Genomic DNA, 25,173 nt, shown 5'->3' with positions numbered 1-25,173 from the left:
GCGTCTCAGGTATTCCCTGCAGTCACCTTGTTTTGCAACATTTTGGGATTTTTTTTTTTCTTTGTGTTTTGCAAAACACGCGTGTTGTGACATGCCCCCCCCCCCTCCCCCCCAGATGAAAGTGATAGATGCGGAGGTCATTTATCATGGCGGTGACTGGCTAATGCTATCAGCATGCTGGCAGCAGCTTTTAATCATCCGCTTATGGATGAAGAAAGCGCTATATTATCCAATCTCAATCCATATCCCGCAGAGCATGAAATGTTATTAAAAAGTTGCAAAGCGCCTACACGGAGGCCGACTTCTCCCAAGTGGAGAGGCTTTTTTTTTCCCAGCTCTTTGTGGCCAATGTGAATCTGCATGCCATGAGAATATATTGGATCCTCCCAGCACCAAAAGGCTCCCAAATCAATTGTGCCGCTGAGCTCATATTTCATATCATATAGCTCACAAAGCTTTGATGCACACAATGTGTTAGCATTTTAACACGGGGGGGGGCCCGGGGGGGGACTCTCGGGTGGAATCCTCTTGTAATTGCTGTGTTATTGCTGCTGTTTCTGAGCAGGTGTCCTTTTTTTTTTTTTATCCTGGAGGCTGGCGAAGCTGTCTCGGTTAACATCCGCCCCGGTTAGCATGTTTTTCGGTTAACAACCCAAAAAAATTTTTTTTCACATTTTGTGTTCGCACGCTTGCTTAGACGAAATGTCACGATACTTCTGGTGCTTGTCTCACCCAACAATCACTGACACCTAGTGACCAATGTACGGTATTACGCTCTTATATTGATATTTCAATTCATTTCATTCCATCCCAAGCATCCCAATTCCTTCACGACGATTTTGATTGATCATTCAAGGTACACAATATTATGTTCCATGATTATGTAATCATAGAACCTACACAGGGAAAGCTTAGATTCCCGTGTATTTGTACCTTTTCTGTTTTTTTTTTGTAATCAGCAGTAGAACATAGGTGAGTTTCAGGAAAATATCAGTTCCCGACTAAAAATAGGGAGCTCAGAAGCCAGATGTGGGGGTGATGCGTGGACACACAGCGTGTTTAAGATGTGTAGCAAAGCTTTTTTGTGGCTTAAAATTTGCTCTGAAAGTGACACGCATTAGTGCAGAGTTGCATCATCACCTTTGTATAAATACACTGTTGGGATCGGGTATTCTGGTTTTTTAAAACGTTATCAATTTGAAGTATGAAGTATGACTTCTTGAAAGGATAATTACGTCGATTTTCATAATGTTGTATTTTTCCAAGTGAAAAGTCTTTTTTAAGTCAAAAGAGTAACATAATATATCCGATATATGACAGATATGGGACAGCGACACGAAATGTTAGCAACACTAGCATAGCTACAGGATGTGATGCTACAGTGCTAACCTTACACTTTTAGCATCGTGCTCGGTTAGCATGTTCACTGAAGAATAACAAATCATAACACTAAATTATAACAAATGCGTTTTAAGATGTGTAGCGAAGCCTGGGGTGTACCCATTGAGCTGGGGGGGTGGGGGGTCAGCTATTGTTTTAAGATGTGCAGTGAAGCCTGAGCTAAAAGTGATATTTGATGCCATTTGGTTGTTATAAATAACATAATAACATAATAATAATAATAATAATAATAATAATAATAATAATAATAATAATAATAATAATAATAATAATAATAATAATAATAATAATAATAATAATAATAATAATAATAATAATAATAATAATAATAATAATAATAATATTCCTCCTAAAGTAGCTTCTGTGTCGCGGGGACCGTCCACCAATCAGAATGCAGACCAGCATGTTGGTATTTTGGTGTGTGCGTGCATGTGTCAGCGGGATTACACCAAAAAACGGCTCAACAGATGTCTGCACCTGGCAAATGCACAACACCCCCCCCCCCTAAATTCTGCTAGGGATCCGATAAAGACTCAAATCCTGCCAGGGCGGCGATGCGAAAAATCATCCCCGATCTTTATCCCGATTGGCATTTCACGGCTTCTCCCAATCCTAACCTAAAAATCCAAAATAAAAGACAGAGATGGGGTATGAAGCCGTGTCAATGCTAGCAAGGCTTTTTACTTCTTTGTGTGTGTTAGCTAGCAGACCACTTCCTGCTTCATGGAGGATTCCAAAATAACATATCTTATGTCTTTTATTGTGAAATCCAAGTCATACGGTATCTGCTGTTCTGGTCACAAGCCGGCAGGAATAATACTAAACATTCATGACACATATTTTACATTACAGTTATTATTAATATTTTCTGTCATGGGTAAAGATTGGTAAAGACTGGTAGAGACTGGTACATAAGGGTAAAGACTGGTAAAGACTGGTACATAAGGGTAAAGACTGGTAAAGACTGGTACATAAAGGTAAAGACTGGTAAAGTCTGGTACATAAGGGTAAAGACTGGTAAAGACTGGTACATAAGGGTAAAGACTGGTACATAAGGGTAAAGACTGGTAAAGACTGCTACATAAGGGTAAAGACTGGTAAAGACTGGTACATAAGGGTAAAGACTGGCAAAGAAGGGTAAAGATTGGTACAGAAGAGTAAAGAGTGGTAAAGAGTGGTAAAGACTGGTACAGAAGGGTACTGACTGGTAAAGAAGGGTAAAGACTGGTCGAGAAGGGTAAAGAAAGGTAAAGAGTGGTAACGAAAGGTAAGGACTGGGAAAGACTGGTAAAGAAGGGTAAAGACTGGTAAAGAAGGATTAAGACTGGTAAAGACTGATAAAGGGTAAACACTGGCAAAGAAAGGTAAAGAGTGATCATGAAAAGTAAAGACTGGAAAAGACTGGTAAAGAAGGGTAAAGACTGGTAGAGACTGGTACATAAGGGCAAAGACTGGTAAAGGGTCAAGACTGGTAAAGACTGGTACATAAAGGTAAAGACTGGTAAAGACTGGTACATAAGGGTACAGACTGGTAAAGACTGGTAAAAATGGGTAAAGACTGGTAAAGACTGGTACATAAAGGTAAAGACTGGTAAAGACTGGTACATAAGGGTAAAGACTGGTAAAAATGGGTAAAGACTGGTAAAGACTGGTACATAAAGGTAAAGACTGGTACATAAGGGTAAAGACTGGTAAAGACTGGTAAAAATGGGTAAAGACTGGTAAAGACTGGTACATAAGGGTAAAGACTGGTAATGACTGGTAAAGACTGGTAAAAATGGGTAAAGACTGGTAATGACTGGTAAAGACTGGTACATAAGGGTAAAGACTGGTAAAAATGGGTAAAGACTGGTAAAGACTGGTGCATAAAGGTAAAGACTGGTAAAGACTGGTACATAAGGGTAAAGACTGGTACATAAAGGTAAAGACTGGTACATAAGGGTAAAGACTGGTACATAAGGGTAAAGACTGGTACATACAGGTAAAGACTGGTACATAAAGGTAAAGACTGGTACATAAGGGTAAAGACTGGTAAAGACTGGTACATAAGGGTAAAGACTGGTACATAAAGATAAAGACTGGTAAAGACTGGTACATAAAGGTAAAGACTGGTAAAGACTGGTACATAAGGGTAAAGACTGGTAAAGACTGGTCGAGAAGGGTAAAGACTGGTAAAGGCTGGTCGAGAAGGGTAAAGACTGGTAATGACTGGTAATGACTGGTAAAGACTGGTAAAGACTGGTAAAGACTGGTAAAAATGTGTAAAGAGTGACCATCGTATGAAGTGATGGAACAGGAGTCTTTTCTTCTGGACTTTTCCCGTCCTGGTGACCTTGAAGGAACCTCCAGGACTTGATGTGAGACGGCAGGCGAAGGCAATCTTTGTGGGCAGGACAATATTACCTCACATGGCGGATGTGGGTGGCGGCCATAAATCACCGCCATGACAGCCGCTTGAAGCTTGAAGCTTGCAGAGCCGCATGGACTTCAGCACGACTCGCTCTTTTTAGGTCCAGCATGGAGAATCAGCCACCAAGGTCGGAACCAGGATCCTCACTTCCTTTTGGCCAATATTTAAGAAGATATGGAATATGGAGCATTTATGGAAATATGAACCCAGGGTCATAGAAGAAAAAACATATTATTATTAGCTTGCGTCTTGGCTACCTTTTCTCTTTGTTGTTGTTGTGTTTCCCAAACGACAACACCTTCAGCAGCCGCCATTTTAGACCCTTTGGACTGATCTTTCAAGGCACACAGATGATTGTGTTCTATGGTTATGTAAACATGGAAGCTACCAAAAGGAAGATCCCACTCCAGTTCTTTCTAGCTGGTCCTGGTTGTTGGTCACCAGCAGGAGAACGTAGCTAAGAAACGCATGCTGATGATTTGGTCTTATGTTCTCCATCTGTCAGTAAACATAGCGTTCATATGTCCGAGGTTCCTTGACATAGTCGCCATGTTGGTCCTCAAAACTCTCTTCTCTGAAAATGTGTGGCAGTCAATGAGTTCATTTGTTTGGGGGGGGGGGGAATGTTTGACGGACCAAATGAAAAGCTTTGGCGGGGCCGCCTCTTTAAGACCCCGAAAGCTCCACAAACCAGGAAGTCCTGATGCGAAGAGCAAAGATTGATTCTCGCAAACGTTTGCTTTAATCTAAATTTAATCCCAACTAATCCATCTCTAATTTGTGTGTTTTTCTGTTGTTTTTTTCTTTCCACACACGCAGACGTTTTAATGCCCCTCACGGGACAACCGTTGGCGCCGCCGATCCTCGTGCCCAGTTTCATTTTTCGTGAATTCCTGATCGAAACCGTGAGCCTGTTGGGAAATTATTATCATGAGCGTATCATTTTTCATACGGTGATTGGTTATTTTCTGTGAGGAATGAGAAGGAGCGTTCACACACACACACACACACACACACACACACATACACAAATGCCCCCCCCCCCCCCAAGGAGCAGGTGTAATGGAGGAAATGAGTACACTGCTTACTATTCATGGGGCCTCCATTCAAGTCTTCTTTCTTATCAGTGGAGGACGTTTCTCTCCAAAACATCATGGAGGCTAACATGCTTATGTCTTATTATTTTGTCTTATTATTCTTATATCTTACAGCCGCATATGGACGCATATCGTATTGGTTTTACAGATGGATTTATGATACATATTGTATTTGTTTTAGGATGTGGTTTATTAAGGATGTCAGCCCAAACCAAATTGACGAGACGATGCAGGACGTGTTATTGTTGATGATCTTGTCTTCTGTGGCTTTCTTCACTCTTTGGTCTTTGAGTGTCCCCTTTAAGGCAGGTGATGGGTCCCCAATGGGGTAAAGACTGGAAAAGACTGGTACATAAGGGTAAAGACTGGTACATAAGGGTAAAGACTGGTAAAGACTGGTAAAGAAGGGTAAAGACTGGTAATGACTGGTAAAGACTGGTAAAGAAGGGTAAAGACTGGTTATGACTGGTATATAAGGGTAAAGACTGATAAAGACTGGTACATAAGGGTAAAGACTGGTAAAGAAGGGTAAAGACTGGTAATGACTGGTAAAGAAGGGTAAAGACTGGTAATGACTGGTAATGACTGGTAAAAAAGGGTAAAGACTGGTTATGACTGGTACATAAGGGTAAAGACTGGTAAAGAAGGGTAAAGACTGGTAAAGAAGGGTAATGACTGGTAAAGAAGGGTAAAGACTGGTTATGACTGGTACATAAGGGTAAAGACTGGTAAAGAAGGGTAAAGACTGGTAAAGAAGGGTAAAGACTGGTAATGACTGGTAAAGACTGGTAAAGAAGGGTAAAGACTGGTACATAAGGGTAAAGACTGGTAAAGAAGGATAAAGACTGGTAAAGAAGGGTAAAGACTGGTAAAGACTGGTACATAAGGGTAAAGACTGGTCCATAAGGGTAAAAACTGGTAAAGAAGGGTAAAGACTGGTAAAGGATGGTAACGACTGGTACATAAGGGTAAAGACTGGTAAAGAATGGTAAAGACTGGTAAAGAAGGGTAAAGATTGGTAAAGACTGGTAAAAACTGGTACATAAGGGTAAAGACATGGTTCACCTCCAACTTTCTGAAACTTAATAGCAATAAAACTGAATTCCTACTCATTGGCACCAAATCCACCCTATCTAAAGTTGACTCCTTTTCTCTCTCCATTGACAGCTCCTTAGTCTCCCCCTCCCCTCAGGTCAAGAGTCTGGGTGTCATCCTCGACAGCACTCTATCTTTTCAATCTCACATCAATAACGTCACCAGGTCTGCTTACTTTCATCTGCGCTCCATTAATCGTCTACGCCCCTCCCTCACCCCCCACACCACCGCCATCCTCGTCCATAGCCTTGTCACTTCCCGCATTGACTATTGTAACGCTCTCCTCTTCGGCCTCCCTCACAAATCCCTCCATAAACTTCAACTGGTTCAGAACTCTGCTGCCCGGATCATCACCAGGACCCCCTCATTCCACCACATCACCCCCATCCTGCAGCAACTCCACTGGCTCCCCGTGACACAAAGAATCACCTACAAAATCCTCCTGTACACCTTCAAGTCCATCCACAACCTTGCCCCCCCTTACCTCTCTGACCTCATCCACACTCTTAAGCCATCCCGTTCCCTCAGATCTTCCTCCTCCATCCATCTCACTGTTCCCTCTGCACGCCTTAGCACTATGGGGAGCAGAGCTTTCAGCCGCTCTGCTCCCCAACTCTGGAACTCATTGCCACCAGACCTCCGTAACTCTGCCACCCTTCCCATTTTCAAATCTCAACTCAAAACCCATCTGTTCAAACTTGCCTATTCCCTCTAACAGTTTCACATGGTCCCCCCTATCCCGATTTCTTGTATGCTTTTATTTATTGTTTGTTGTCTTTTATCTTGTATTTTATATTGGTGTTCTTATCTTCTGTACAGCGACCTTGGGTGTCCTGAAAGGCGCTTTTAAATAAAATGTATTATTATTATTATTATTATTAAAGTCTTTCCAGTCGTTTACGCCACAGCATAAATGTCAGCCATGGGTCTTGACCTTTGTTGTGCTTCCAGTTTGGTTCTTCCCTTTGCCTCCATCTTCCAAAATCCTACAGATCAACAAAAGTTTGGTTCCTGAATGTTTGGTGCCCTTTGGTGCCCTCTGGTGCCCTTTGGTGCCCTCTGGTGCCCTTTGGTGCCCTTTGGTGCCCTCTGGTGCCCTTTGGTGCCCTCTGGTGCCCTTTGGTGCCCTTTGGTGCCCTCTGGTGCCCTTTGGTCTTGGTGGTTTTGGGCCACGGCCTTTCCGCCAGCCCGAGTGGTCAGGTGACATTCGGACAGCGCAGGCGTTGCTGCGGGGATTCACGTGTTTATTTGCCGGATATAGCGGAGGAACGCCGCCGCAGAGGTGGCCGCCCCGCTAGCTGGTCCCCACTTGAGCTGCGTTGGAGAACGTGTTCTCTTCCAAGCACCCTCTCAAACCTCCATCACACGCTCCCACGCAATCAGCTCTTCAATCTCGCACATTTGGAGCTGGCGGCCATGCTGTGATGAGGTGTGTGTGTGTGTGTGTGTGTGTGTGTGTGCGTGTGTGTGTGTGTGTGTGTGTGTGTGTGTGTGTGTGTGTGCGTGTGTGTGTGTGTGACTCTCATACACGACTTTGGGGAACGCTTCTTCAATTGGGCCCAAAAAAGGGCCATTTGGGGGGAAAGCTCATTGGAGTTGAAAAGTGACATTGTAAGTAAGTTGGCGCCTGGAGCGTCGACTACAGCCGTGGACTTCAAGTCGCCTTGGCGGTCGCCTCGCTCGCTCGCTTGCTCCCTACTCCCTTACTCGCTGGTATTGCCCCACCCTGGTCTGTTAAAGCCGCTTTGGGAGGTCAACGTGCTAACCAGCGCTGGTGGAATGGCGTCAGCGGACTTGTCACAGCACAAAAGCGTCAATCAAGTCGGACGAGTCGGGAAAAGCACGTCGAAACAGGAAACAGGAAGTAGGAAGTAGGAAGTCAAGGCTAAAAATGGCGACTGCCGCTACGCCGTGTGCAGCCCACACGCGGCGGTCCCGTGTTGGTCATCCGTCTATTTTACAGCGGTTACACGGCTAAATATTATAAATATAATCAATAATATAATAAATATGCAATATTTCAACTTTTCAAAATTACAGCGTTTTTTTAATTTCTGCTGTTGTTGTTTTTTATTTTGCTGTTTTTTTATTTATTTTTTAACTTTATGTAAAATTTTTACTTTTTGTTTTTTGTTACATTGTATTTTTTTTCAAAGAATTTCAACATTGGTCATGTAATTTTGACTTTATTCATCATCCCGATGATTACCAAATCATGTATTAAAAGTGTAATGATGCGTGACATAATGTGATTTGTAACTATAATAAATTATGAGATTAAGTTTTTTCATTTTTGCTGTTTTTTATTTATTTTTTTAATGTTATGTAAAATTTGTACTTTTTCTCATTAATTTTTTTTTATTTTTAGGACTTTATTTTGTAAAATAATTTTGCTGTTTTTTGTATTTATTTTTTAACTTCATGTAAAAATTATTCTTTTTGTTTTTTTGTTGTTTTTTCAAACAATTTCGACATTGGTCGCGTAATTTTGACTTTATTCATCATCCTGATGATTACCAAATCATGTATTAACAGCGTAATGATGCGTGACATAATGTGATTAGTAATTATAATAAATTATGATATTAAGTGATGAATATGTAAATTAGGACTTCATCTTGTAAAATAACAGCAGAAGTTTTTTCATTTTTGCTGTTTTTTATTTATTTTTTTAATGTTATGTAAAATTTGTACTTTTTCTCATTAATTTTTTTTATTTTTAGGACTTTATTTTGTAAAATAATTTTGCTGTTTTTTGTATTTATTTTTTAACTTCATGTAAAAATTATACTTTTCGTTTTTTTGTTACATTGTTGTTTTTTCAAACAATTTCGACATTGGTTGCGTAATTTTGACTTTATTCATCATCCTGATGATTACCAAATCATGTATTAACAGCGTAATGATGCGTGACATTATATAATTGATTAGTAATTATGATAAATGATGACATTAAGTGATGAATATGTAGATGAATATGTCTGAATAATCATACATCCATCATGAATGTAAACGATGGCTTTTCTCCAAGGACACGGGGGGGCGTATGAATCCACCAAAGGCTGCCAGATCGCTGCGTGGGTGGAAGGTATCACATGACCTTCCCCCGGTTCCTAAGAGAGGCGTGGCCGAAAGCAAACAAGCTCGGTGAGCTAACACGGCGGCGTGCTCGGACGGGCTTTTAGCTCAAAGTGCTAAATTGTGTTCCTTCACACCAGCCTCTGTTGGCAAACTGAGACACGGCGGTTGCCATGGAGATGGCTGACATCCGCCCGTGGAGTAAACACTTTCTTTCACGACAAAAGCGGCGACATTAGCGGTGACAGCGGGTGCTTTTGTCTCACCTTTTTCTTTCGTGCTTTTTGCTTTTTTTCCAGCGCGTACCTGTTGTGACTGACGAGTCTCCAGATGGAATAAAAGCCAAAGAACAACGGCGTCCCGCATGCGTGTGTGTATACCCGCGGGACTCGGCTGCCATCTTGTCCATCACGCCGCACTTGAAATGCACGCGTCAAGGCCGTCGGCGTCAGGTGAGCGAAATTGAACAACACGAGTGACGACTGGGACGCGCCGTCCAGTTTTTTATTGTTGGCCGGCTCGCCTGAGCTTGACGCCTTCCTGGAACTTTATTCAAACCTGACAGCAGCACCGACCAGCGTAGGCCGGAACCGATGCGTTCAGTCGGGGTCCATGTGTGTATGTGACATGGGGTCCATGTGTGTATGTGACATGGGCCCGACGTTGAGCCCTGTGGTACACCTATGCCATTTGTTCTTCCGCCTTTTCAAGTGCTTTTTGGAGGCAGGAGAGGGAAATGTACTAGCCAGGCACGGCCTAGCCAGGCACGGCCTAGCCAGGCCCAACCAGGCCCAAACAGGCCTAACCAGTCCCAACCAGGACCAACCAGGCCTAACCAGGCCAACCTAACTTAACCTCCTTTTTGCTGTTTTTTTATGTATTTATTTTTTTATTTTATTTATGTAAAATTTTTACTTTTTCTCATTAGCATTTTTTGTTTTAATTTTTAAGACTTAATAACAGTAGATGTTTTTTTTGGTGTTTTTTATTTATTTGTTAACTTTATGTACATTTTTTACTTTTTCTCATTAAGCTTTTTTGTTGGAATTTTTGGGATTTTAACTTGTAAAATAATTTTGCTGTTTTTTATTTATTTTTTTAACTTTATGTAAAATTTTATTTAAGCTAATTTTTGCAGTTTTTTAAATGTATTTATTTTTAATTTTATTTATGTAAAATGTGTACTTTTTCTCATTAAGCTTTTTTGTTGGAATTTTTCGGACTTTTGGACTAATAACAGCAGATGTTTTTTTCATATTTACTGTTGTCCTTTCTTTTTTATATAATTATGACTTTATTCCCATCATATTTTGAAGTCAGTCTCAGAATATTAGACCTTTTCCACAACCTCCTTTTTCAAAAACATTCAGCATTTTAATTACATTTTTCTAGTATAAAAAAAATAAAATAAAAAAATAAATGCATCCATTTTTGATATTTTTTTTCTTATGGAATGACATATTTGGGAGTGAACAGGAGCATGGGCGGTGGGCGGGAGGCTGCTTCCTTCTTCAGTCCTGTGAAGGACCTTGAGTGGGGAGGAAATCAATTCATACTTTGTCCCGTCCAAAGAGGCTTCTCAATCAGGCGACTTCACCGCTTTATTGGACTTCTTCTCCAGAGTCACTTTCCCTGACTTTGATGAAACAGCCAAGATAAAAAAGCACCCCAGCATCCCGTCCCGCTCTACTTTCCCAGGACGTCCTCACTCGGCCGACGTTCTGGAAGCCGACAGCGAGGAACACAAGCAGAGGAAATTATGGAAGATTGGGAAATTGATTTGGCCGGCGACTGGCTGCTTGTGGACACTTTTTAGCGGAACAAATGTAATATCGGCCGCCTCGGTCGCCGCCTTGACAACCTCCCCCAACACCAGAACCACCACAGCAAACAGTGCCCCCCCCCCACCCCCCCGACCTCCCTTTTATTGAGACCAGCCACATTCACACGAGTTCTTCTTGATGTTGACGGGCTGCACACCCAGCTTGGTTGGGTTGATGGCACAGCGAGCGATGTAGTGGTTGGACTCCATGACCCTCTAATAATAATAATAATAATAATAATAATAATAATAATAATAATAATAATAATAATAATAATAATAATAATAATAATAATAATAATAATAACAATAACAATAATATTAATATTAATATTAATATTAATGATAAGAATATTTTTAATAAATATTTTACGATAAAAATAATTTTAAAGATAATATTTGCAAAAATGAATATTTTTAATGACCTCTCATGGCCCACCTTCAGTACCACCAGGGCCCACCAGGGTTTCCATTTTGGTATTTTATCATACCAGTTTGACTTCTTCTTCTTTTTTGGGGGAAAATGATATTTTTAGAATGTGGGCCACGCATGTCCCCCGTGCTGCAGTTTGGACACCCACCCTGTGTATGGAACCCCCGCGGGGGCGGGCGTATCGCTAATTCTGTCATTTTGATGGCTTATCCCGGCCGGCGCTGATGCTTTATCGTCCAACGCGCTGCGTCGGGCTTCCCCGGCTAATCGGGCCCAAACCTCCAGAAACGCCATCCTCTGACATCATAATTAGCTACATCAACATCGCCCTCTCAAAGCCGGTCGCTAGGAGAGCTAACAGCATAATCCTCATGAAAGCAGGATTAGCCACCAGGCTGACGTATTATTCCGCATCCCCTTCATCTGTTTACCTAATAAACTGGCAAACGAGCTCATTACGGCCGTGCCGAGCGGCCACCGACAATTCATCCATGTGGACTGAAGGACGCTTTTTCTAACGCCGAACTCATGTTCGTTTTACAAGAATAAAATCATAATATTTCAACTAAAAAGTTGAAATCTAATGAGGAAAAAAAATCTGAATTTTACGAGAAAAGCGGCATGAAAAATAACAAAAAATAAAGAATACAAGAGTTACAAGAATAAAGTCCAAATATTATGAGAATAAAGTCATGATTACAAGATGAGAATCAACAAGAAGAAAGTTGAAATAGTTGGAAAATGTGAAAAAATAAAAAATTTAAAGAAGAAAAAGCGGTAAAGAATATAATAAAGAATGTAATATAATATAACTCCGAATATTATGAGAATAAAGTCACGATTACAAGATCAAAATCAACAAGAAGAAAATTGAAAAAGTTGTAAAATATGAAAAATGAAAAAAATTATAATTTAAAGTTTTACTAGAATAACAGTGTAATATTATGAGAAAAAATAACATCATTTTAGTAGCTTACAGTTGAAATATTATAGGAATATAGAAAAACAATGTAAGTAATAATATTGGGCGGTAAAAAATATAATAAAGAATGTAATATAATATAACTCAGAATATTATGAGAATAAAGTCACGATTACAAGATCAGAATCAACAAGAAGAAAATTGAAATCGTTGGAAAATGTGAAAAATGAAAAATATTATAATTTAAAGTTTTACTAGAATAACAGTGTAATATTATGAGGAAAAATAACATAATTTTAGTATCTTACAGTTGAAATATTATAGGAATATAGAAAAACAATGTAAGTGATAATATTGGGCGGTAAAGAATATAATAAAGAATGTACTATAATAACTCAGAATATTATGGGAATAAAGTCCAAAGTACCAGAAGGAAGTCTGCTGTAATTATAATTTTGGTTGAATGAAGTCAAAATATGAAGTAAGATGTCCTTAGGTGCAATAATTCAGCCAATAAAAATATGAATATTCAGCAGCGCGATGCTAAAGGCGATGCTAAAGTCATCACGGTCAGCACGGTCGCCGTTGTAGAAGCTAAGGACGAGCATGAAGGCACCTTTCATTCTTCTTGATGTCCTTCTTACGGGGGTGCAGTCGATGGCGTATCCCCATCCTGGATGTTCTTCAAGAGCCTTTTGTATTTTTTAGCCAAGTGTGCTTGGAAACACCAAAATAGAAACAAGTCAAGGACACCTTTCAGTTCCAGGGTGGGGGTCTGATGCGGTGCCGTGGGGTCTTAGAGAACAAGACTAGCCAGAGTCCCTCAGACCCTCAGTGGGATTTAGATGCTTTTTTTTATTACTTTTTTTACATATCAAAAGTGCCCTTTGCATTATAGTGCGCACCCCCCCCCCCCCCACCGCCCCCCCCCCCAACCCCCCCACCCCCCGGCCACCCCATGTTTGTCATTCAGCCTTCACAGGCCTGGAAGTTTGCATAGCATACCAACCATAAATTGGCCATCATTTGTAAATAATCATAATGCATAAATAATCATAATGCATAAATAATCATAATGCGGGTCACATGTACAACATAAGTCGGTTCATTAGTTCCACAAAGTAGGATTCTATATTAATATTTGGAATGTTTTTGCAGTGAGGACAAAGGAAAACTGTTTGTAAATAGAGGTTCTAACATAATTAGAGCCCTGTAGACATGAAATAACACCCCTATGGTCACTTTTACACTCCTGCTATTCTTTGTTTACATCACATTGTGAAGGTGGCTGCTGCTAGCATAGAGCAAGCTAAGTGAGCTAACTAGTTAACCTGTCCAATTACATTTTTTAAAACATAAACAAGTGCGTCAAACAAGACAAAAAAGCCAAAAACATACCACTTCCACGCGGCTTGCCCGCCTCAGCCATGGCTTATCTGACTCAGCCGTGGCTTGTCTGCCTCAGCCATGGCTTGTCTGCCTCAGCCATGGCTTCCCTGCCCCAGCCATGGCTTATCTGACTCAGCCATGGCTTATCTGACTCAGCCATGGCTTGTCTGACTCAGCCGTGGCTTGCCTGCCCCAGCCATGGCTTATCTGACTCAGCCATGGCTTGTCTGCCTCAGCCATGGCTTGCCTGCCCCAGCCATGGCTTAGTCACCAATGTAGCTAACATGCATGTGTTTGGAATGCACACACACACGGGGAGAACATGCAAACGCCACACAGAGCGAAGAGTCCTGTTTGTTTTATTTAGGAAACCGCAGTTTGATTCACTTCATCTTGACCTCATTGGGAAGAGGAAGGCCTTTTACTGCAGCCACGGCATTCTGCACCATGCAGCCCACGATCCTCTTAGCTGTGGCCACGGTGCTGATCCCGATGTGGGGGGTGATGAGCACGTTGGGTAGCCCCAGCAGAGCATGGTCCCTGCAGGAAATGGGAAAAGAAAGAATAAACAGTTTGGTCTTTTTATGCGGCGAGGTGAGCCTGACCTCGGCTGCACGGATGCTCCCCGTCTGGAGGGCTTGGACCAAAGCGTCCTGGTCCACAACTTGACCTGAAAGGAGCAGCGTCAGCAGGAAGAAGAAGAGGCTTTGAAGCGGGGGGGGGGGGGGGCGCCCACCTCGGCTGATGTTGATCAGGCTTCATGAGCGACAACTCTTTGTGGCTGATGAGGCCGCGGGTGTCGGAGGTCAGCTTGACGGCAACCAAGAGGAAGTCCGCCCGCCTCAGCAGGTCGCTGAGGCTGTGGCAGTAATTGGCTCCGACGGCCCGCTCATCCACCGCGCTCCTGCGACGAAAACGTTGGCGTTTGTTCCCCAGCAGGAGTCGAAGTCCTTTTGGCCTTTTACCTTTGGGTTCTGTTGTGGTAGAGGATCTTCATTTCAAAGCCTTGGCACCGCAGAGCCACCTCGTAGCCGATCTCCCCCATTCCGATGATTCCCAGAGTCGACCCTGTCACTTCAACTCCCATCAGGCTTTGGGGCATGCGCAAAGTGCCCCTGTTGATGGAAATTTGGTGACCTGCGATGAGGGAAAAACACCGCCCCAGTCATTCCTGCTTTATGCTCTGCTGTTAACATGCTAATACAAGCTGTTAGCATTGCTAGCATGCTAACATTACCATTACCTTGTATTTTTTTGCTATTTTCATGGGTAAACACGTACATAAAACACTTGACACTATCATGCCAGGTGTTAGCATGCTAGCATTGCTAGACTGTTAACATTAGCATAGTAGCATTTTTGCCATTTTCATAGGTACACCATATATAAAAGCTTGGCACTATCATGCTGGTGTTAGCATGCTAATGTTAGCATTGTTAACATCATCACAGCATTTTTAGCCATTTTCATAGACACATAAACACTTTGCACTGCTATGCTACATGTTAGCATGCTAGCATTGCTAAACTGTTAACATTAGCGTAGTATCAATTTTGCCATTTTCATAGATAGACATATAAACACTTTCACTGCTATGCTACATGTTAGCATGCTAGCATTGCTAAACTGTTAACATTAGCATAGTATCAATTTTGCCATTTTCATAGTTAGACATATAAACACTTTTCACTGCTATGCTACATGTTAACATGCTGGCATTGCTAGACTGTTGACATTAGCATAGTAGCATTTTTTGCACACATAAACACTTTCCATCCGAGTGTTCCATGAGAAAACTTAACAAAAGTTGAATAGTCCCAAATGTATGACAGAACAGCTTTTAGAAAAGAAACCATTGTTCAACTTTAACAAGGAGAGTAATTAAAACAGTATCATTTATTTCACAGCGTTGGCTTCCCCGTGTTCGTTATCATGACAAATGACCGCGACGCCATGACGGCGGCCCGCGGCTCGATGCATATGCATGAACGTATCAATCCGCATCTGTTCACGTCATGAAAGAATGCGGGGAGAAGGTCGGGTCTGACTTATTCACGTATTCCGCCCGTGAGGGATAAACAGTACGTTGGTTAGGACTTCCCTGTCTTAGCTTTCCAGCAAGCAAATGAATGAGGCAATAAACATCGTTATTTGTTTACTGATCCGCTGCTCAAGTGCAAGCAATTCTCTGTTGAATCATCCTTTGCGGCAGGATCTCACAGCTACGCTCAAATCTGTCCATCCATCTGTTCACGGAGAGCAAATATCAGATTAGTGATATCTGATTATATCTCCACGCATCCGCCATTCAGCATTCACCACCCCACAAATTAGCAGAAAAAGTTATCTGAAAATAGACATTTTTTAGCCCCCTGGAGATGCACAGGATATGAATGAATGTTGTAGACATTAGGAAATCCAAAAAACAAATATTGAACAAACACCGGGATATAACTTTCCCACTTTTGGACAGATTTAGTAGAGATACTCAATTGTTTTAGGACATCCAAGTACACACAATATACACTGCTAAACCAGTGCTCAAGTTCATATCAAATTATTTAGGGAATAAATAATTTGATATTTTTTATTGATTTTTTTATTCGTAAACACTATTTCATGGTGTAAGGTAGAGACCCCCTACGAGCGAGCACATCTATCTGAAAGCCTGTCTGTAAATTCCAATACATTCATTTCAACATCAAATGTTTAGTTTTATTTACAGAACTCTCTCTAGGAAGTGGACATGCGTGCATGAAGAGAAGTATCACGAACGGTAGCAGGAATTAAAAATCGGAAAGTACAAAGCATATCATTATAAGCAGCTGGTGGCAAACCTCCTGAAGTCGTACCAAGCCCTTGGCTGCAATACTGTATGTCACTGAAGATTCCCATCTACGTTTCTTTCCACTGATCTGTGGACAAGTACGGGTGATGAGCACGGAGAAGGGTTCCAACAGGACATTGCAGAGAAAAGATATCAGTATATATATCAGTGGAATCCATCTATGAGTAGAAGAGACATACATAGAATTTGTATATTAATGTACAAATATGCCACAAAACAGCATGATTTATTAGTCGTTTGGTGGTTTTATTTTGAAGCCGGGGCTTTTACTTTGCAACTACATCGGAAGCTGAAACAGCTCCCGGCTGTTGGTAGCCAGGTTGCCGACACAGATGTGACAGGTTCTGTTTAAACTTCCAACTTTCTTCCTCACCGCTTTTATCAACTTAAACTTCAAGCTAAATCGTCGTATGCCTTTTGTCTTCATGTTTCGACTAAAATCAACACAAACTGAATGCTTGTACGCGGTACTTCCTGGTTGTCTGCTACTTTTACTGTGGGAGTAGCGAGCAGGTGCTGCTATAATGATGTACGAATTGAGTAAATACGTATATAGTTGTATAGCGTGGTTTCTATGCTGTTGTGACGTTGTTTGAAATTAGATTGCTGCATCTTCTTGGACTTCCTTGTTGGTTCCACCCACACTGAGCTGCCTTTTTTCATTTCAAGCAAGGACTCTAAACGTACGGGCTTTCAAATAGATGTCCACTTCCGTAGTTTGGCCGCCATGATGGTGGGCCGTACGGGCTGTCAATAGACATCCACTTCCGTAGTTTAGCCGCCATGATGGTGAGCTGAATCCGGAAACATTAGTTTGGGAATATGTATTCGGCACACCTTTACGTCATGAATTGCGCCAATAGAGGTTAAAATGTCCTCTAAAGACAGGTATGTATGATACAAAAGTTGTAGATTTATAAAACTGGTTGTTTTAAATAGATAGGACAGCGGACAAGACTCACCAAGTGCATATCTGTGGGACTCCCACACAATATACCTTAAAGCTACAGTGTTCATTTATCGGTGATTCTAGGCCCAACTGTGATAAGTGAAATAAGTACGATTTCTTATTTACAAATGGAATAATTTTGCAGTTGAAGTACAGAATGCATGCGTGGATTTTCTCCGGGTACTCCGGTTTCCTCCCCCATTCCAAAAAGATGCTAGGTTAATTGAGAATGGTTGTTTGTCTATATGTCTATTAGTTGTAGTTTATAATGTGATGTGGCTGTATTTGTACCGACTGACAAGTGTTCTATGTTTTCAGGAATGGCTGTGTTTGACAACTGCACCGTGCTTTTTGAGCTGAAAAACTTGTCATACAAGGAGAAGGGGAGTGTGAAGTCGCTGGTGACCGAAAACGGAGGAAAACTTTGCTTTGTGGTGAACAAGCAAGTAAGACTGCAAGTGTTGCCTTCCTGCTACCAACATTTGTTTGTAGGCACTTCCTGTTTGGGGTTGCTTATGTGGAAACCACAGTGCTAACTTTACTCCCTGAAATACAAGCATTATTAACCTTCACAGACCACAAAGAACTCAGTCCTTGTTTGGAAGTGCCAGGTTGTTTTTGGCAGGACATCTTGGAATTTGATAACATCCGGATCCATCTTGTGTATAGTAGTTCCATAGTTTCAATTCCTGTCATTTTGTCTTCTTTGTTTCACATAATTTAATAACTTAAAAAAATACCTCATACCTCAGCTATGCTATGCTACTAAAATTACATAATTTTCCAAGATTCCAAGATTATTATTACATAATTATTACATAATTTGAAGATTATTCTTGGAAAATTGATTTTTTTTTCTCATTAGAATACAACCTTTTTGTTTTCATATTTGGACTATTTTTACGCTATTTATTTTTATTTAATTAATAATTTAATTTAATAATTTTATTTAAAGATTTTTTTTTCTGTAATTCAACTTTTTTTATTGGATTTGTTCTTTTTTGTATTCAACTTTTTCTCTTCATATTTTGAATTATTGCTGACTTTTTACATTTTTTTGCTGCTTTTTTGTTTTTTTTTTAAGATTTTTTTTGTGAAATGATATTTGTAGAATGTGCCCCTTGCTCATAAAAAATGGGCCAGGGGCCGCTGTTTGGACACCCCTGTATGAGTCACAGTAAGACATCGTTATCCCATCACCTACAGTGCAGACATGGCATCTGTAAAGCCGACGCTTACAGTGGCATCTAAAGGGAAAATGCTGCTGACTGCGGACTTAGCAGTCCTAACTCCTCTAACTCCTAACTCCTTGTATTTCCTCCAGTGCTCCTTCGTGGTCGTCAGCGACGTGGCCCACCTGAGCACCAACAGGTTGCGGAGCATCCAGAAGTACCAAACGCCAGTGGTGGGCGTGGATTATGTGCACACCTGTGTGAAGAGTGGCGTCCTCCTCCTTATCGAGGACTACAAGCTGGATGCTTCCTCGCCTTCGCCCCCCTCGCTTCCTCCAACCTTGCCCGTTCGACCATTCCATCATCAAGGTAACCTGTTGCTTTTTACTGTGATATGTTCGCAGACGCTCACCCGCCATGACACGGGGCGCTGTGCCAAACATGGTACCTTACTGAGGCTGGACCAGGATGGCAGTCAGTAGAGCCCAGACCCCCACCAAGGCCAAACAAGGCCAAAGAAATGGAGATATATGTACATCAGAGTAGTCAGTACACAGCTTGTATAGCAGTATACATTTCCTGTTAAAGGCGGTATTTATTGTGTGAACACCTGTCCAAATATTTAGTGTGAGCACCATTGGTATCTAGCGTGATATGACCCTGGCTTTTGATTCCCCCCCTCAAAAAAAAAAAAACACCTCAAAAGTCAGCACGCTGTTAGCGAGAGGCGAGTCATCAAAGTCTTCAGCTCGCTCGACTCGTTCACCTTTGGCCGTTGTTAGATGCACTTGTTTAATAGAAGAGACCGGGGGGAACACACACACACACACACACACACACACCCCTACTGCTCTGCCGCTCTGCACCAAAACACATCCAGCAGCTTGGATAGCGTATTACTGTATTGTGGGTAGCGTATTACTGTATTGTGGATAGCGTATTACTGTATTGTGGACCACAAACTACGGCTGGGATTTTTGCTGCACTGTTGAACCGTCAGCTGGTTAAGGTGTTTGTGTTGATACCAGCACAGGAGCACAGATGCTGTCAAAACACCAGCAGAGGTAATAAGTCTGGTTGTGTGCTTGGTGTGTTTGGCAGCAGGACGCCCTCAAAGCGTTGGACCTGTCTCACTAAGAGGTCTAGGTGACAGCAAGTATGTTCTACCTGGTCTCTCGGCAGCGCCACACAGGGGAAAATCACACTTTATTCCTATTCCTATTAGGTCTTCATTAGTTCTTCAGTAACTACTCTAAATATATATGGCATGCTTCCTCAGTAACTACTCTACTCATTAGTTCTTTAGTAACTACTCTAAATATATGTGGCATACTTCCTCAGTAACCACTCTACTCATTAGTTCCTCAGTAACTACTCTACTCATTTGTTCCTCAGTAACTACTCTACTCATTTGTTCCTCAGTAACTACTCATTTGTTCCTCAGTAACTATTCTAAATTTATGTGGCATACTTTCTCAGTAACTACTCTACTAATTAGTTCCTTGGTAACTACTCTAAATATATGAGCCGTACTTCCTCAGTAACTACTCTACTCATTAGTTCCTCAGTAACTACTCTAAGTGTATATGCCTTAGTCGTTAGTCGTATTAGTTCTTCATTAGTGCTTCAGTAACTACTCTAAATGTATATTCCTTAGTCATTAGTTTACATTAGTTCTTCATTAGTTCCTCAGTAACTACGCTATGCATTAGTTCCTCAGTAACCACTCTAAATATATATGCCATGCTTCCTCAGTAACTACTCTACTCATTAGTTCCTCAGTAACTATTCTAAGTGTAGTATATGCCTTAGTCGTTAGTTCCTATTAGTTCTTCATTAGTGCCTCAGTAACTACTCTAAATGTATATGCCTTAGTCATTAGTTTACATTAGTTTCCATTAGTTCTTCATTAGTTCCTCAGTAACTACGCTATGCATTAGTTCCTCAGTAACCACTCTAAATATATATGCCATACTTCCTCAATAACTACTCTACTCATTAGTTCCTCAGTAACCACTCTAAATATATATGCCATGCTTCCTCAATAACTACTCTACTCATTAGTTCCTCAGTAACTATTCTAAGTGTATATGCCTTAGTCGTTAGTTCCTATTAGTTCTTCATTTGTGCTTCAGTAACTACTCTAAATGTATATGCCTTAGTCATTAGTTTCCAGTAGTTCTTCATTAGTTCCTCAGTAGCTACGCTATGCATTAGTTCCTCAGTAACTACTCTAAATATATATGGCATGCTTCCTCAGTAACTACTCTACTCATTAGTTCTTTAGTAACTACTCTAAATATATGTGGCATACTTCCTCAGTAACCACTCTACTCATTAGTTCCTCAGTAACCACTCTACTCATTAGTTCCTCAGTAACTACTCTACTCATTTGTTCCTCAGTAACTACTCTACTCATTTGTTCCTCAGTAACTACTCATTTGTTCCTCAGTAACTACTCTAAATTTATGTGGCATACTTTCTCAGTAACTACTCTACTAATTAGTTCCTTGGTAACTACTCTAAATATATGAGCCGTACTTCCTCAGTAACTACTCTACTCATTAGTTCCTCAGTAACTACTCTAAGTGTATATGCCTTAGTCGTTAGTCGTATTAGTTCTTCATTAGTGCTTCAGTAACTACTCTAAATGTATATTCCTTAGTCATTAGTTTACATTAGTTCTTCATTAGTTCCTCAGTAACTACGCTATGCATTAGTTCCTCAGTAACCACTCTAAATATATATGCCATGCTTCCTCAGTAACTACTCTACTCATTAGTTCCTCAGTAACTATTCTAAGTGTAGTATATGCCTTAGTCGTTAGTTCCTATTAGTTCTTCATTAGTGCCTCAGTAACTACTCTAAATGTATATGCCTTAGTCATTAGTTTACATTAGTTTCCATTAGTTCTTCATTAGTTCCTCAGTAACTACGCTATGCATTAGTTCCTCAGTAACCACTCTAAATATATATGCCATACTTCCTCAATAACTACTCTACTCATTAGTTCCTCAGTAACCACTCTAAATATATATGCCATGCTTCCTCAATAACTACTCTACTCATTAGTTCCTCAGTAACTATTCTAAGTGTATATGCCTTAGTCGTTAGTTCCTATTAGTTCTTCATTTGTGCTTCAGTAACTACTCTAAATGTATATGCCTTAGTCATTAGTTTCCAGTAGTTCTTCATTAGTTCCTCAGTAGCTACGCTATGCATTAGTTCCTCAGTAACCACTCTAAATATATATGCCATGCTTCCTCAGTAACTACTCTACTCATTAGTTCCTCAGTAACCACTCTAAATATATATGCCATGCTTCCTCAATAACTACTCTACTCATTAGTTCCTCAGTAACTATTCTAAGTGTATATGCCTTAGTCGTTAGTTCCTATTAGTTCTTCATTAGTGCTTCAGTAACTACTCTAAATGTATATGCCTTAGTCATTAGTTTCCATTAGTTCTTCATTAGTTCCTCAGTAGCTACGCTATGCATTAGTTCCTCAGTAACCACTCTAAATATATATGCCATGCTTCCTCAATAACTACTCTACTCATTAGTTCCTCAGTAACTACTCTAAGTGTATATGCCTTAGTCGTTAGTTCCTATTAGTTCTTCATTAGTGCCTCAGTAACTACTCTAAATGTATATGCCTTAGTCATTAGTTTACATTAGTTTACATTAGTTCTTCATTAGTTCCTCAGTAACTACGCTATGCATTACTTCCTCAGTAACCACGCTAAATATATATGCCATACTTCCTCAATAACTACTCTACTCATTAGTTCCTCAGTAACTACGCTATGCATTAGTTCCTCAGTAACCACTCTAAATATATATGCCATACATCCTCAATAACTACTCTACTCATTAGTTCCTCAGTAACCACTCTAAATATATATATGCCATACTTCCTCAATAACTACTCTACTCATTAGTTCCTCAGTAACTACTCCAAATGTATGTGACGTACCTCCTCAGTAACTACTCTAAATATGTGTGCCTTAGTCGTTAGTTCCTATTAGTTCTTCATTAGTACCTCAGTAACTACTATTTTTGTGTACCTTATTGTAAAATGACCTTTTCTCCCCAACCCTGTTTTTTTTCAAAAGATAAAATTGTATTGGTTTAGTTTTGTAATATGCGAGTAAATGCCACAAAAATGACTTTCATCTTCCTCTTTACGACGTTATTCTTGGACAACCATTATTGTTAGATTACAACCTTTTTCTCAGAATATTTTGGGTTGTTCTCGTAAAATTACTGTAGATCTTCCTATCGTTGCCGGTGTTTTAGTTTTCTCGTTAAACAGTACATGGGAAATGGCTCTCGGACCGCACTTTGGACACCACCGCCCTACAGTGCATGGGAAATGGCTCTCGGACCGCACTTTGGACACCACCGCCCTACAGTGCATGGGAAATGGCTCTCGGACCGCACTTTGGACACCACCGCCCTCATGTAGTAGTGTCGTACATGACAGCCAAGGTGCATGTAAACAAACACGGCAGAGGAACTTGAATCCCTCACATTTGCCGTTTGGAGGAAAAAAAGCTGCAGGAGCAAAGATGTGTGGAGGTGGGGAGAGGGGGGGAGAAGGGGAGAGGGGAGAAGCACAGAAGATTTAGCTTTCTGCCCGCACAAACCCTAGCTAGCGTGATATATGCCCACAAGTGGTGCAGAGTGCAATAAATACGTGGTGCAGACGTGAGGGCTAATGAAAAAAAGAAAGAAGGAAAAAGCGCAGCAGTGTGTACTCCTCCAGTGTTTACACAGTGCAGACAGATTGAATCAGGTCCAACACCCACCCGGTTCCAGCTGAGCGACTCTTGGCTCCTGTCTATCACCGCCTTCATTTGCTGGCTGCGCCGACGGAAGTCAAGAGTTCTGCTCCCTGTTGGCTGATGTACGAGCCCCGTGATAAAGTCTCCGTGCCGGGCGCAGTCTGCTGTTGACATGGCGGCCGGAGGTCAGATGGAGGTCGCTGCCACAAAAGGTGGTGTTTGTACATCAGGTGTGCGCCAGGCCGCCGTCACGGCTGCGGATCCCGCATTTGTCCGCATCTTCTTGCATCCCGCTGCAGGTCACATGAGGTCTTCTGCTTTTTGCTTTTGCAGCGCCTGCAGCCGGCGGAGCGTTTGCTGAGCCCTCGCTGGATGAGCGCCCGCCCCCGGAGAAGAAGCGAGACATCCTGGGCAGGTTCAGGTGTGCATAGCCGTCACGCACAGCCAGGTGTTGCATTATCACAACGGGATTAGTCGTAGGGAGCGGCGGCGGCGTTGCAATTGGCGTCGCTGTTTAACCCTTTTAGGGCAGCATTTCCACTCCTTCCTCTACAACTCATGACGCTAATTAGAGCCATACTGGCCCACATTTACTCTACCAGTAGGAAATAACGTCATGGTAGCTTTATTGTTTGGACATGACTATCATATGAGCAATATCGCAGACCCCCCTCCCTTCCCGGCACCATCTGCCATAGACGGCTCCAGACAAGGCTTATCTGTGTAAAGCCTCCAAATGGGCTCTTGAATAACTCCAATGAAATACGGATCTTGTCATTTCTGCTGTGGAATTTCCCAGGATTTACGATGAGCGGGACAAAGACCTACCCGCGTATCCGGATGACTTCAGCGTGGCAAAATATTCCATCTTCCAAAAGGTGACTGAGAGCGAGCTGCTCGGCTTGGCTTTGCCGGGTAGTAATTGTCGCCGGCGATGACGCACCGTCATGTTCTCGTCTCTGTAGAACGGCGGCAGCGCTTGCTGGGTGCTGGAGCTGCAGAGCGCCAAAGGCGGGACAGGGCGGCGGTACCGGGTGGTGCGGTACCGGAAGGAAGACGCGGGGGCCGACGTAAGTGCGTACTTTTTTAAATCAACCGCAACATCAGACTCATGTAGCCGGTGTTAACAGGAAGCAGCGCAGAGGGACGCGTTGGTGTTCCCGCCCACTTCGGAGGAGGCCGTGGCGGTCTACAGGACGCTGACAGAGTCCCTGCTCGCTTCCGGTCTGAAGCCGAGGACCGACATGCCCCCCCGGGCCAAGGACCTGGGTTCAGCCCCGCTGCGACAGGTCTGGCTCTAAATCAAAAGTTACCCCAAACATGCACGTAATTATGAAAACAGTAGCAGTGAATTGGCCCCCAGGGGGCGCAAGCGAGACATAAAACATTATTATACCATAAACCAGCCCAAGCTTCCTCCGTGGATCAGAGGTAATACTGGCAACATTATGAGGCTACATAAAAGTTATTGTGAGGGGACACTAACGCTGCACCAAACAAAAACTTCCCTCGTTTACCTTTCGAGGGCTCCTCGTTGCTGTGATGATGCGCCTCGTCACCGTGGCTTCATCGTTTAACGGGGATAAATAGAAACATGCAGCTCTCATATTTTCTGTCATTTGTCTGATTCCCATTTTGGGGTTTTCTTCAGCACCGCCACAGATGCATTCCTATGAGGTACCATTTGGCTTGACAGGAATGAATGCTAATGGCGCGCTTAAGTTGCATTCCAAGGACGCTCTGACACAGTCCCTCAAAGAGCCTCGGCC

General features: G+C 41.8%; 1 protein-coding gene across 9 annotated transcripts in view; it reads left to right on the top strand.

The window, feature by feature from the left end:
• The first annotated feature begins 9,177 nt into the window (after positions 1–9,177).
• parp4 (poly (ADP-ribose) polymerase family, member 4) overlaps positions 9,178–25,173 on the top strand; it is a 38,062-nt gene continuing 22,066 nt past the window's right edge. For 3 of the 9 annotated variants that reach the window (XM_058081763.1, XM_058081760.1, XM_058081759.1), the window contains exons 1-7: positions 9,178–9,533; positions 17,763–17,890; positions 18,769–18,985; positions 23,738–23,825; positions 24,204–24,282; positions 24,370–24,474; positions 24,535–24,693. In XM_058081763.1, the coding sequence (XP_057937746.1) occupies positions 9,446–9,533; positions 17,763–17,890; positions 18,769–18,985; positions 23,738–23,825; positions 24,204–24,282; positions 24,370–24,474; positions 24,535–24,693 (864 nt within the window). In that variant the 5' untranslated portion in view covers positions 9,178–9,445. Of the gene's footprint in view, positions 9,534–16,792; positions 16,837–17,295; positions 17,384–17,762; positions 17,891–18,768; positions 18,986–23,330; positions 23,635–23,737; positions 23,826–24,203; positions 24,283–24,369; positions 24,475–24,534; positions 24,694–25,173 lie in introns of those variants that run through there. The other 6 variants (XM_058081758.1, XM_058081757.1, XM_058081756.1 and 3 more) reach the window with 4 other exon arrangements.

This window comes from Doryrhamphus excisus, chromosome 9, assembly GCF_030265055.1.
Source record: "Doryrhamphus excisus isolate RoL2022-K1 chromosome 9, RoL_Dexc_1.0, whole genome shotgun sequence".
Taxonomy (NCBI): Eukaryota; Metazoa; Chordata; class Actinopteri; order Syngnathiformes; family Syngnathidae; genus Doryrhamphus; species Doryrhamphus excisus.
This window is presented reverse-complemented; position numbering and strand designations above follow the sequence as displayed.